This window comes from Schistocerca piceifrons, unplaced genomic scaffold (genome assembly GCF_021461385.2).
Source record: "Schistocerca piceifrons isolate TAMUIC-IGC-003096 unplaced genomic scaffold, iqSchPice1.1 HiC_scaffold_551, whole genome shotgun sequence".
Taxonomy (NCBI): Eukaryota; Metazoa; Arthropoda; class Insecta; order Orthoptera; family Acrididae; genus Schistocerca; species Schistocerca piceifrons.
In genome coordinates, this window is record NW_025728790.1 from 24,609 (window position 1) to 39,653 (window position 15,045).

General features: G+C 40.4%; 1 protein-coding gene across 1 annotated transcript in view; it reads right to left on the bottom strand.

The window, feature by feature from the left end:
* The window catches only part of LOC124757567 (ubiquitin carboxyl-terminal hydrolase 8-like), a gene marked incomplete at both ends in the record, with an annotated part of 115,452 nt that overhangs the window by 20,507 nt on the left and 79,900 nt on the right, over positions 1–15,045 (bottom strand). Inside the window, one exon of the mRNA XM_047249068.1 lies at positions 5,685–5,832. Within this exon, the coding sequence (XP_047105024.1) occupies positions 5,685–5,832 (148 nt within the window). The remainder of the gene's footprint in view (positions 1–5,684; positions 5,833–15,045) is intronic.

A 15,045-nucleotide genomic window follows, 5' to 3' on the forward strand; every position in this document is an offset into this window, starting at 1 on the left:
CTAATGGTTTGTAGATGCTTCTTTAATATTTTTATTTCAAGCTATGCACGACATGACCACAATTGCAACCAGCACTTTATTTTTAAAAAATAAGGTTCCGGTATAGAGACCTTCTGGAGGTGTGTTTCTGAAATTTGAACTTCTTAAAATGTTATTGTAACACCTTTCTGTGCATTTTAAAAGTGTGAAAACAACATTTGTATTGATAAAAAAATTAATTTCTATTTTACCACATCTCAAAATCTGCAGTTATGATTTTTCTACTGTCAGAGGTATCAGTACGGAATACTGGTGCATACCATCACAAATCAAGCACTGCCTGTGATTATTTATTTTATCCTTTCTTGTTCATTTGTAGAAATTCTGATGATGTCCTAAGACGAAACACATCATTAAACAATAATTACTGCAACCAAGACTGTTTTTCTTCAAAATAGTATTTATATGTTTGCTGTACCAGGCAACCTGAAGGAGAGGGAAAAGTTTTATAAGTTTCGTAAGAACCCTCCATGAATAGTCGTTGCTGCTTCCCTCTCATGCAAAAATCTGTAGTAAGATTCAGCTGCTGTCATATTCAAATTACATAGACACAATATTTGAGTGGCTTGTTAAAAATTTGTATTTTAAAGTTGCTTGAATAAACAACTATTCATTAAAATATTTTGTACCATGGGATGGACTTGATCAGCCAAAATGGTCAAATAAATTTGAAACAGTGTGAAACAAGACTCATCCGACCAAATGAATTTCTTCCAATGGTCCATAGCCCACGTTTTTCGGCTTTGGCACCAATTTTTCTTTTATGACATCTGCACAACTCACGAGTGGTTTTGGAATTCCAACTAGCCTTGCAATTGTTTGCTCATGAAGCTCCCTTAATGTCGCTTTTATGCTGACAAGCTTCATGAGAGCAGCGTTCAGCTCTACAGTGATTTTTGCAGCTGCCGTCCTCTTATTTCTCATCACAATCCTCTTCAATGAACGACTCTCACAAAAACTTGGCACACGCTTTCATCCACATTGTGACTTAGCAGACGATACTTTTCTGCTTTCCCTGTATGCGACATAGATCTTCACTATGGTGTCTGCTGAAACACCGAACACTTCAGCTTCCTTGGTTACAGTAGCACCAACCACGTGAGCACCAAAAATTTTTTCACATTTGAATTCACTTAGCTCTCACATAATGCACTCACTACTACACAAACACTGTTCTGACCATGATTCCACTTGCAACTTATTAAGGACATTGCACAGGAGTCATTCATGGGCAAATACAACAGTGCAACCTGCAGTCTTGGCTAGATGTGCATTTATGTTCAAGTATGCATTTCTCGTGATATTTCTATATTTTTGTCTAGCCCCTTTATCTGTTGGACAGGTGTAAATGTAATGAATATTACACAAGCTGTTACCAGAGAAATTTGCTTAGTCAAGGAAAAGGAATGTTTTTGTGGAATGAGTAATAATTAATACAAACTTTCAGAGTCCTTCTGCAGAAGAAAAAAATTTTTGTTTTCAGGAAAAAGATAGATGAATTTTTATTATTGTTATCATTTTATAGATAAACTATTAAAATTTCTGTTATCTTACGTCATGATTTCCTTCTTACTGTGAAGTGACAATGCACACAGGGTTTAAGCCATGAGTGAACTGAACATAAATGTGTGACTTCAGTGAAGTGTTAGTATGTTCAGAATTTTTATAACTCTTCCTCCTGTATGTAGTCTTCTTTTAATCAAATTACCTGGTTGATGATCACCTTCCAATACTACATAATACAAAAGAATGTGTCTTCCTTAATATATGGCTAACAGCACAAAAGTTCCTAGAATATGGAAGTATCCTACTGGGACATTTCTCTCTGTACACACAATATGCTTCTTCAGCTTTGACCCTTTGCCATATCATGGTTTGTTTTACATGTCAGTGGAGCTAACTAAATACAAGAATATGTTATGCTCACACAGAAGTGTAAGAATGTCATGTTAACTCACTGACAATCACTGAACAGTATTCCCCTATTCCCAAAGTTATAAATCTATTCTGCCCTCTTTCGCAACTGAAACCTGAAGTATATTTTGTAATTAGTTTTTTTGTTTTAGGAAAAAGGATGGATTATCTGTTATTAGTGTTATTATTTCACACATAAATTATTCATATTTCCCTTATCCTATCTTGTCACTCGTAAATTTATCGACAATGTGCAGGAGGTTTTAAGCTGAACAATCAGAAGAAGTCAAAACATTCATCTATACGCCCATAAACTAAAAATATAGCTTTACTGTTAACTAAAAACAAAATAATAACCAAAATACTGTCAGTGTGAAAGAGTACAGGTTTGTGTATATGCGACACCAAAATCTGCTGTCTCACCCATACTCTACTGCTTCACCCTGTGCATTGTAAAATGCTTGTAACCTTGCTGGTATTCTGTCTACAAGGTGGGTGAGATATTGCCACTATTTTATAATGGACTTCCTGAGGTCATCTGGTGCGCAAGGTGGATTCCTGCAATGTTGCAATGCAAGTTGCAACTGGTCCCAAGTATGCTAATGGAGTTAATGTCAACAAATGCCACAAACCATTCTTTTCAGTTGATTCCTGTCTCATGGAGAACATCGTTCATGAGGTGCGCATGTGCATCATTGTCATCCACAAAGATGAACCCACACCAAAATGTTGAGTGTAGTGCTGGAAAATACTTCGGGGGATCATACTCTAATATATCACAGTCCTCAAATTACCTTTAACAGAGGTTTCTGACATCAGTAACAGGTACTTGTCCAAAACAGAACTGATTCAAGCAGGTACAGACAAATCCTGCATTCAGCCAGTGTAGACGACATGACTTCACTGACCTAGAATCCATTCCAGGTGTTCTCCTGTTCATCTCTTTCATTCATCATGGTGCTTGGAAAGGGGGGGGGGGGGGGGGGGTGTTAATACTGTTGTTTGTAATGAATACCGAAAGTACAAACTGAACAATGGAAATTCCGGGTAGGAATACTAACAATTTAGGAAAAGACAGATTGCTACTTAATGTAAAGAAGAAATATCAAGTTGCAGACAGACACAACTGAAAGACACTTACATGAAGCTTTCGACTACAGCCTTCTTCAGTAAAAGAGAGACACACACCATTCACACACACATAAGCAAGCACACCTCACACACACATGACCACCAACTCCAGCGTCTTGGGCCACAATGCAACTGTCACATGGGATGCAAGCAGCAATCTGGAGGGAGTGGGAAAGGGGAAGAGATAGTAGTGTACAGGTGGGGAGAGAGATGAACGCTCTCTGGTGGAGTGTGCAGGGACTAGACTGCCAACAGGCAGAGCGTCAAGAGGTTGTGGGGCAGGGAGTGGGGAAAAAAGGAGAGGAGTGGGGAAAGACGGGCGGATGCATTGGCAGAGGGCTGCAAATAAAGAGGGTGGGAGGTGATAATGGGGAGGAGATGACAGGACAGAGGTGTTGGAAACTGTTGGATGCAGAATGAGGTAGATTGAGACCGGGATAATTACAGGATAACTCATATCGGTGCAGTTCAGAAAAAGCTGGGAGTGCAGGGAACGATCCATTTGGCTCGGGTAGTGATGAAGCCACTGAAATTAAGTGCATTATGTTCCGTTGCATGTTGTGCCACAGGATGGCCTACGATGCTCTTGGTCACAGTTTGGCACTAGCTGTTCACCCTGGGTGACATCTGGTTGGTAGTCATACAAAGGCCACTGTCAAACTGTGGGCAAGAGCAAAATAGATCACCCTGTGGCACAACAGGCCGCTGAACATAACATACTTGATATCAATGGCAGCTTCACTACCCAAGCCATTTGGATCCTTCCCTCCAACACCAACTTTTCTCAACTGCACAGATGGGTGTTATCCTTACAACACATTCTCTGCTCCCATAATTATCCCAGCTTGAACCTACAGTAACATAACACCCCCACACCGTCCACCCAACAGTTTCCATCCCCTCTGCCCTATTATCTCCTCCCCATTCTCATTTCCTACTCTGTTGATTTGCAGCCCTCTGCCAATACATCTGTCCATCTTTGCCCATTCCTCCCCTTTTTTGCTCCTTTTTCCCCCACCTCCCTGACCCACAACCTCCTGACGCTGTGCCTGTTGGCTGTCTAGACCCTGCACATTCCACCAGACAGTGTTCGTCTCTCTTCCCACCAATACACTACTAACCCTTCCCCTCCCCTCTCTGGCCCCTCCAGACTGCTCCTTGCATCCCACGTGATAGCTGCATTGCGACCCAAGATGCTACAGTTGGAGGTCATGTGTGCGTGAGGCATGTTTTCTTGTGTGTGTGAATGGTGATGAAGGGTGTGGCCAAAAGCTTTATGTATGTGTCTTTTAATTGTGCCTGTCTGCAACTTGATGTGTCTCCTTTATGGTAAGTAGCAATCTGCCTTTCCTAAATTGTCGAAAGTTCAAACTGATTGTATGGAGACAGTTGCATATTGTTTGGGTCAATACAGACCTCCCAGCAGTTTGCAAAAAGGCAGTATGCATTTCTGTAGAATTCTCCTTACAGTACCCAATTTGTAGGCTGCAGTGAACAGCTGGCATTGTTGAACAGAGGTGACCACTATGAGGCAAATGTTAAATGGTATGTGTTACAGAGTAGTAGTTGAATGTTTGAATAATGTTACTGCAGTGCACCCTAATATGGCAGGCAAGTTCCCATGTTGGCAACTCTTCTTATTGTGAAGTGGCAGCGTGCATGTGGTCTAAACTTGAAATGACCTTTCAAGGCCCGTCGACAAACTGAACAGTGTACGCAAGCCGGGACAGTGTGCACTGCCGAAATGCACTGCATTACAGAGGTGGATGCACATAGTGATTTCCTGTCATCATGTCATTTCTGCACTAACGAAATGAATAAAAGCTGGCACTGTAGCTGTGATGGAAGGACAGAAGACTGAAATTAATATTTTGGCCTTCACTATAACATTTTCTGTGTCAAAGGCAGTATGATCTAGAAGTGACTGAATACATGATTTTGGTCTGGTAGGTGACTTTACAAGGAATCAAAATATCCCAGCTTTTTTAAATATTCTTAAAAATTCAACAAATGCTGCTCACATAATTGCCCTTTTGGTTATTTTAACTTCAGTCAGCTTTTGTATTATGACTTCCTACAAGTTAGATTCTTTTGCTTTTGTAGCAACTTTTAATCATGGTGGATCCTCTCCACGCTTCATTATCTGCACAAAACATACTCTTTCTGTGTGCCTCACAATAGTCTTAACTTCAGCTAGCAGTTCTGATATGCTTGCTGCTAGAGGTTCTAAGATATTAGTATTGCAAATGGAATGCTTAACTGTTCAAAATACTTTTTATTCAATAATTCCGTACAATATCACTTGAAGCATCACTGTTCTTTCCAAGTGGATTAAATTCATGTCCCTTTCAGTTCACTGCTAGCAAACTGAAATCACCTACTGAAATCAGCTATTGTTACAGTATTACGGGGGAAGTTGTTGAATCTTTCTCAGAAGCATTTGTCCTTGTCAGTACATTAAGCTGAAATTATTTTTAAAAAAACTTTGTAAAAACATCTAGCAGGTTCACAATTTTAACAAACTGCCACTAAAAATATACGAGACACATTTGCAGATTTTTAAAATATTATGTTTTCAAACTAGAGATAAGTTACCTTACCCAATAGTTCAAACAAATCATTGGGATTAGCAGACACTGGTGCAACAACATGGCTGTTTGTTGTATACATAGGATATCTGTCCAACCAGTCACTGTATCCTCCTTCCAGTATGACAGGTTCATGTTTGTACTTTGTATCTGGATCCCACTAAATAAAAAAAATTAAACAAGAACTCAGCAGATACTTATTTTTCATTCACATGAACAAATAGTATTTATGGATAAAAATAAGTATAAATAAGTCATGCTGAAGCTTCTATACCCCAAAGCTAACTACTTCAAGGAGTTGTGGTAACATTTCAATAATAGCCTCCCATCAGATGCAATAAGCTCAACTCCACATGTACAAGTATGAGTCATTGAAGAGAAACCTCTTTCTTGCCCACAGGGCAATTTTCATATCATATATTCTTTCTCCCCCTCCTCTTGTTTAAATGATGACATCCAGATATCGAACAGACTCCTCACAATATTTTGATTTCTACTTTGCAGTAAGTTTTTAACTGTACTGTGATACACACAGTCACAATTCAAGACACAAAAATAATTTCCACGTAGACTTATCCTTGTCCAGGGTTCAGAATGGAATTATGTACTCTGGTGGTAAGCTGTCCAACAAGCTCCCGTCTAACATAAAGCAAGAAATGGGAATCCCTATCAGTTCAAAAGAAAATTGAAAAAATATCTCATTAAATACTCTTTCTACAAATTATCTGAGTATCCTGAGTCAAGGATTTATAATTTCTGTTATTTTCATACCAAGTAACAGTGTCTGTTATAAAGCTGTATGAGATGTAATAATGTAATGTAAATAGGATTCAGTATTTATAGATGCAAAAATATTTTCCCCACAAAATACCATTGTAATCTAGTAGATATTAAGCTACTAATAGCAGTTAAATTGAACCTATAAGAAAAACTGAGGAGGGTGCAGGTTTTTTCATAGTAGTACCTTTCTTACCAATTTACTCGATTAAATTTAGATGGTAGAAAAGTTGCAGTGACCGAGCTTCAGTTCTCTAGCAGAGTAGTGCAGTGTGGTGTCAAGTTGTCATATGTCCATGAATGTATATGCACAAAAATCATTATGGCATAGCTGTCAATTGGCTTTCTGTGTCAGCTGCCAGGGGTGCTGGTATCAAAGGTGGATTATTCCAAGCTGTCAGAGTGTTTTTATGATTTTTATACGTGTTCTTGTATTGTTATTTTTCTTATCAACAAGAAACAGTCTTAGTTCAGATACATTTTATCTACACTAACATTGTGTGTCATCAAGCCACGAGCTTGTTATTTCCTTGTAAAGAGTTGTGAACATAGTAAAGAGAAGGTTCGCATACACAGTTATGTCGTTTCACACACCTACAGGCTAGATAATGAATCAGTTGACGATGAATCTAGCAGTACAATCACAGTGGTGACGCCAATTTGATCTAGCCTGTGACACAGGAGGTGCGACCACACCAGATCTGATATGGAAGATTCATCGGAAGTGAGAATTCTGTCAGTTTCACAATTAGCAGTGCATTTGCCTCAATTCTGGCCACACAACCCAGTGCTATGGTTCACGCAGGTGGAAGCCAGTTTGCTCTATGCGGGTATTATGGCAGACTCCACTAAATTGACAAAGGTCATGTGTCAGCTGAAGCATCATTACACTGCTAAAGTGGAAGACATGATCATCGCACCACCCGGAGCCCATGCGTGTGAAAAGTTAAAATCAGAATTGATACGTCAGATTTCCATGTCACAAGAAGAATGCCTCCAGCAAGTGTAAACACAAGAGGATATAGGAGACTGAAAACCTTCACAACTTTTATGGCAATTGCGAAGCACACTGGATCCAAGCCAGACAACCTTTTGTGAACGTTATGGAGCAGCTGCTTGGCACCACGGTTGAAAGCCACAATAGCATCACATACAAAGATGCCTTTGAATGCAGTGGCCAACTAGGCCAACAGGATAGTGCCCACTACAGTTCCTGCATCAACTGGTGCATCAGTCGCTATGTATAACAAGGTGCCAACAATGTCAAATAATCCAGTACCGTCAACTATGTTCTCCACCCTGTATGGTTCACCACCTGTGACATATCAAGGCCTATGATATCTGGTAGCTGAGGTCAAGGACCTCACTAAGCAGATCAACAAGCTGCTATCTCGGTGAACAGCAGCAGCAATAGAGACCGATACAGCAGGGTGTCTGGAAGTTGTTCTTCCACTACCTTGTCGACATCCAGACAAGAACAGCTCTCAGTCTGCTGGTATGACAGATGATTTAGTGACCAGGCACACAAGCTCTTATCACCATGCACGTACCCAAATGCTGGTGGCTTCAGACGTAGGTGCTGCCTCTGACTGCCAAGTGCCATTTCAGCTCCTTTTTATCAATGATGGGAAGTTGGGCAACAAATATCTAGTGGATACTGGCTCAATTTTATATTTTTTCCTGGAGACTCCTATGTTGTCATAGACCAGAAACCTTATTCCGTCTGTCCTCAGTGAACGGCCCAGTGACTTTGGGCTTCCATTGCTGCGCAGTGGTGCACTCACCCAAAGTTGTGCATGTGAATGTTGGGGAGTACGCATGTCTACTACAATGGTTCCCAGCCTTGACATGACCCCCAGGAGCACTGAAAGCGGTATGTCATGATTCTGTACATCATATCAAGACCACAGAGAGCCCGCCAGTTTCTTGCTGACCACAATGTACAGTCCCAGACTGGTTAATGATCAGGCAGAATTTAACATCATGCAGAGAGAGAATTATATGGACATCCAAGAGTCCATGGTTCTCTCCATTGTATCTTGAGCCAAAGAAAGATAGTCCATGGTGTTTGTGTGGGCATTACAGTGCCCTAAGTGCTCAGCTGGTTCCAGATCAGTATTCTGTTCCTCTACTGTGGAATTAGACTATGTCTTATGCGCTGTGACAATTTTTAGTGTACTGGAGAGTGCTACGGTGATACCTGTAGTGGAGAAAAACAATCCAAAAACCACAATCACCACCCTATTTTGATTGTTCGAGAGTCTGTATACCGTATTTACTCGAATCTAAGCCGCACTCGAATCTAAGCTGCACCTGAAAAATGAGACTCAAAATCAAGGAAAAAAAATTTTCCCGAATCTAAGCCGTAACTGAAATTTGAGACTCTAAATTCAAGGGGAGAGAAAAGTTTTAGGCCGCATCTCCAAATCGAAACAAAGTTGGTCCATTGTAATATGAGACACAATTTAGGTCGAATGAATGACAATACAGCTACAGTAGTTTGGTTCGAGTCGTAATCTTAGCAGTTAAACTTTACCAGGTAGCCACTGCTATGCGTCAGGCGCTCCGCCCGTATTTATGCGGGTACCCTCCCTTTTTCACGTGCTTCGTCTGGTTTGAATTGATTGCTTATTTTTCTTTGATCTGATAAGCGCCGTTTTCTTTGTTATATGTGTTTACGTCACTCTTAAGCTGAAAATGCATTACTGTACTGTGTCATGCATTGTTTGTCGCATTCTGATAGTGCGTGTTTACAGCATGTCGCCGCTCGTGGCATGGCAAAAAAAAAAAAAGGAGAGAAGAACCATCTCATTAGCGAAACAATGGCAAGAGACTGCTATTTGTTGTTACTTACACTGCTGTTTTCTTTGATAAGATCAACAAGAACCAAATAATACACTGCATATGATAGAAGATGTTCTGAACGAGAGTTTAGCGAAAATTTTTCTCCATTTGAAAATCTTTGCAGGCGCCTCTTTAGTACATTACATTCTGCACAGAAATTAGAGTCATCTTAGATTTAAAAATCTAGTCAATTGCTGTGCTTCATTTCTGACTGTATCACTATTAGGCATAAGAATAATACGAATATAAACATGACATGACATGTATATTCTTCCGCGTTTGCTGTTGTCTCACTCTAGTTTCGTAGTTTATTAGGCAGACAGGATTTAAATGAGATAGCAGCAAACACGTAACAATACATGGCAAAATGTTTATATTCGTATTATTCTTATGGTGAAGAAAATACTGCATGTGATTCACAATTCATATAAGTTCCTATTAGCAACCATCTCTTCTCACAGGTAGGAAAAAATTCAGAACGTAGAGTTGGCCATGTTGACAAACATCCCAAACAGTCTTGCCAGTCGGATTTTCGTAGTACCTTGAAATGCTGCTACATTCGAAGATGAACAATACGGAATTTATATTTACTTCATTGTATAATGTATGAAAATGCAGTGGTCGAAACTCGAGGCAGAGAGAAAAGCTCGTCTTCCACCTTTTTTTAAATTTATTTACTGACGCAGAGGATTTGGTGCCAGTATTTATCTTTGTGCCTACAAAGCATGCCTGTGTAGCGCTACATATATTCGACGGCAGAAGTTAGTTGTGGTGGCACCCACCAACATTTTTCAGAACTTCCGCTTGGTTTGCACTCGATTCTAAGACGCAGGCGGTTTTTTGGATTAGAAAAACCGGAAAAAAAGTGCGGCTTAGATTCGAGTAAATACGGTATATCATTTGGCTTGTGAAATGCCGCACAAACATGGCAGCAGTTTACTGTTGATGTGCTGCTACAGGGCTACCCTTCTGTTTCGCATACTGAAGACGACATTCTCATCTTCTTGTCAACTGTAGAGCAACATGAGCAACACCTGATACAAGTCCTGGAACAGTTAAACAAATATGGCATGGTACTGAACACAGCCAAGTGTGTTTTTTGGACAACCACAGATCGATTTTTTAAGGGTACCAAGTTTCATACTAGGGCTCACTTCCCCCACCTGAAAAGGTAGAAGCCATTTGGCAGATCATGCCCCCGTGCACAGTACATGTGTTACAACTTTTTCTCAGCATGATGAATTTCTACTGCCGACACGTGCCACACTCAGTGGCATAACAAGAACATCTTACAACAGCACTCACCACAGTGAAAACCAAGGACACTTCACCCATTCAGTGGACTTATGCCACGAGTTCAGCCTTTGAAGCAGCGAAGTGTAGCACAGCAGAATGCAGCACTCCTGACTCATCCAGAATTAGAAGCACCCCTTGCACTGGTGGTCGATGGATGTCAAACAAAAATCAGGGTCGCTCTACAGCAGTTATATGAGGGCAAGTGTGAATCTTCAGTCTTCTACTTCCATAAGCTGTTGTCATCTCAGCAGCAGTTGAGCATTTATGATTGGGAACCCCTCACACTATATGAGGCAATAAAATACTTACGCCCACAACTGGAAGCTAGGAAGTTCATAATTTTTACAGACCACAATTCACTGACATATGCATTCCAGCAGAACAAATAACTGCTCACCTCACCAGAATGACAACTCAGTTTCATAACGCTATTAAAACAGGTGTTAGATGGAAGTCGGGTATTGAAAATGCGGTGACCGATTGCCTGTCTCACATCTATAGAATTCTGAACAGCTCAAGCACTATGGATTTCGTCCGACTCACTGAGGCACAGAAATCTAATCAAGAGCTTCAAAACTACCTTCTTTCAATGGACAACTATACATCCTTGTCATGGTTGATCATCTTACATGCTAGCCTGAAACAACCATGGTGGACAACATATCCTCAGAAACATTGGCATCTGCCTTCACATCAAGTTGGATTTCTCACTTTGGTTGTCCACTGCACATGACGAACGACCTCGGTCGCCAATTTAAGTCAGACCTGTTCTCCCTACTAACAAAGTTCTGCAGCACAGCGCACTATAGGACCACCAGTTACTACCTAGCCAGTAATGGTCTGATTGAGTATTGGCATCACTCGCTCTATGCAGCAATCATTAACCAACAGTTAGATTGGACGACAGCATTGGTAAATGATATTACTAGGCTTCCGGATGACACATAAACCTGATTTAGATATGTCAACAGCAGAACTTGTTTAGTGCAAAACCCTGCGCCTAGCTCGAGAGGTTGCAGAAGCGCAACCATTGCAGTTACCTGGTCTCTATCACAGTGACTTCATATGCCAACTAAGGGAGCATGTCACCCAATTATGCCCACACCAAGCTTCAAGGCATGGCATCCCTGCTATCCACGTGAATTAGGAGCTACTGAACTGCACTCAAATCATGCTTCTCACAGGCGCCGTCAGACCTTCACTGGCCCCCACAGGGTATTGCAACAAAGCAAACATAAGTTCAAGATATTGGTAAATGACAAGCCTACTACAGCCTCAACAGACCGGGTAAAGCCAGTGTACATTTCACATGATAATCAACAATCCAATGGCCCATGACCACACTTGCCAGTATCAATGCCAGCACCAGCATCAACATCATCTCACCACCCATCACAGAAACACTGTTGACACACACAACAAGATCTGGACGGCGAGTACACTTCCTGGTGTGCTATCGGGATGGTGCAGCAATAGAGCTTCAATTCTCTCGCAGTATAGTGCAGGACAGCATCGAGTTGTGTCTTGTGCGCGAATGTGTACATACAAGTGTTGTTACAGCACAACTGACAGTTGGCTTTCCGTGTCAGCCGCCAAGAGTGCTGGTATCGACAATGAATTATTCCAAACTGACAGAGTGTTTTTGTGATTTTTTCATGCGTTCTTGTGGTTTACTTTTCCTTAGTGACGAGAAATAGTTTTAGTTCAGATATACAAATTAAATTTAATGATTTCTTTGTCTCTTGTTAATACCCTGATTCGTTACACATCCCTAAAGCTTCACCTTCTCGGTAACATTGATGGAACACGATGAATGCATGAATAAATGGTCTTGACTATTCTAAATGATTTCTGTGAATAGGTGTGCTGTCTCAATATATTCTTCTTTTATCTTCAGTTTGACTTTTTATTGTATATGTTTGATAAACCTTACAACATTCATGTGATACAGCTTCTCATGATATGCTGCTCATAATGTCTTTATAATGAGCCACTTCTTAGGAGAGTGACACTATTTTTAGACTAGTTTGAATAATATAACAATGAAGCTCTCCACAGCTGAGTGACAAGTCCAGTGCAGAGCAATATTTCAGTTTTAAGTTACCTATTTCCTCACCATTATACTTCCAGCTCCCTCACTCTTAAGGCAAAGTGCAAATATGCATTTTAGTAAATTTTGGGTTCAAACATACCAGTACAGAATGCATCTTTAAGTTAGAAAACTTCTATTCAAAGATATTTGCATAAGTGTAGGCAGTCATCACACCGAAAGAACTACATAATCACAACAACTGGGTTCCAAGCAATTCACAAATAAATAGAATCCAAGCATGATGAACAAAGTTCAACAACATTCTTTTAAAATCGATTAGCAGGTGTTGTAAATATAAAAATTTGCAATTTTCCTTCTTAATCACCAAAAATTAATGCAACATGAACCACAGACATGGGCTGTATTAATTGGTAACACCCACCCACTATTTTTGGTAGTGCTGTTGTGGCCAGCACATTTAGGGACACATAGTTTCAAGTTAGTCTTGGAAGGATAACTTAGACTGTGTATAATTTTTGTGCCACAAATGTGAATTAGTAAGCATAGATGCTAGGCGTTACACTACACAAGTGGATTCCAGTGATCTACTGAAGTTCATTTTTTGTGTAAAAAATAGAAACATTATGTCAGTTTAAAAATACTGTGCAGACCAGCACCGTCTTCACATAGCAGAGATTCTTTGACGAAGACTGTTCAAACCTCTTATTTGACATATTCAAAGAAGCCAATAACAGCTACACCATTAAATATAATAACCTTCAACCAGACAGACTTTACAGGGTCTTTCTACATTCCATATGGTAGAATGTACAATCTCACTAGTTCTGTGAGTAAGTGAGAGACTGAAACTCCAAATATACAAAAACTCCAGCAAATAATTTCAAAGAGATGTAACCTGTGAAAAAATTTCTATTAATAATGTTGTGGTGTATTTGAGTTGGATGCTACTGGACAATTTTATTGCATAAGAAGCTACGTCACACACCTTCAATCAGGAAATGGAACTGTTTGCAGCACTACAAGTATCTGTACTGAAAGTGTGAAGAAAAATGAAGCACTGTGGACTGTCAGCAGAGCAACCATAACCGCAGATTCTATTGACATGTCCATACAAAGAGGTACGAGGTGTGGCTAGAAAGAAACCGGACTAGTACTGGTGAAACAATAAAACGAATGCAATAAGGCTGAAAGTCGCATAGCCTGTCACGTGACTCTCGCTCCGCCTACTGCTCGAGTTTCATCTGCCTCCTGCACTCAGTCTGCCCGTGGCGTCTGTTTTAAGTAGTTGACGTTTTGTCTGTGCGTCGGAAAATGTTGAGTGTACAGAAAGAACAGCGTGTTAACATCAAATTTTGTTTCAAACTAGGAAAATCTGCAAGTGAAACGTTTGTAATGTTACAACAAGTGTACGGCGATGATTGTTTATCGCGAACACAAGTGTTTGAGTGGTTTAAATGATTTAAAGATGGCCGCGAAGACACCAGTGATGACACTCGCACTGGCAGACCATTGTCAGCAAAAACTGATGCAAACATTGAAAAAATTGGTAAACTTGTTCGACAAGATCGCCGTTTAACAATCAGAGCAGTGCCTGAGTTAACAGGAGTTGACAAGGAACAAGTTTACCAATTTTTTCAATGTTTGCATCAGTTTTTGCTGACAATGGTCGGCCAGTGCGAGTGTCATCACTGGTGTCTTCGTGGCCATCTTTAAATCGTTTAAACCACTCAAACACTTGTGTTCACGATAAACAATCATCGCCGTACACTTGTTGTAACATTACAAACGTTTCACTTGCAGATTTTCCTAGTTTGAAACAAAATTTGATGTTAATACGCTGCTCTTTCTGTACACTCAACATTTTCCGACGCACAGACAAAACGTCAACTACTTAAAACAGACGCCACGGGCAGACTGAGTGCAGGAGGCAGATGAAACTCGAGCAGTAGGCGGAGCGAGAGTCACGTGACAGGCCACGCGACTTTCAGCCTTATTGCATTCGTTTTATTGTTTCACCAGTACTAGTCCGGTTTTTTTCTAGCCACACCTCGTATATCAAGGACGTACCTGGGGAGAACAAATATTCCACGACTGTATGTGATATGGGTCCAGAACAAGTCCTGATGGTACAGGGAACCATTGGGAATACAACATGATTGTGTAGCCATTGGGTATTCAACACGATCATACAGCTGTTAATTTGGACAGCATCATTACATTTCTGACACATTAAGACTGGTGGCTGGTCTCTATCTTTTACAAGTCTTTGACACTATCTTTAAACATGATAAAGCAACACCTCAACTCACTCATGGTGACCTGCCTAACTCACATGGTGTCCTGCCTAACTCAATACAGAGGGTGTTCTATTGCTGCCCTGGCCAGCATGTTATCCAGACTTCT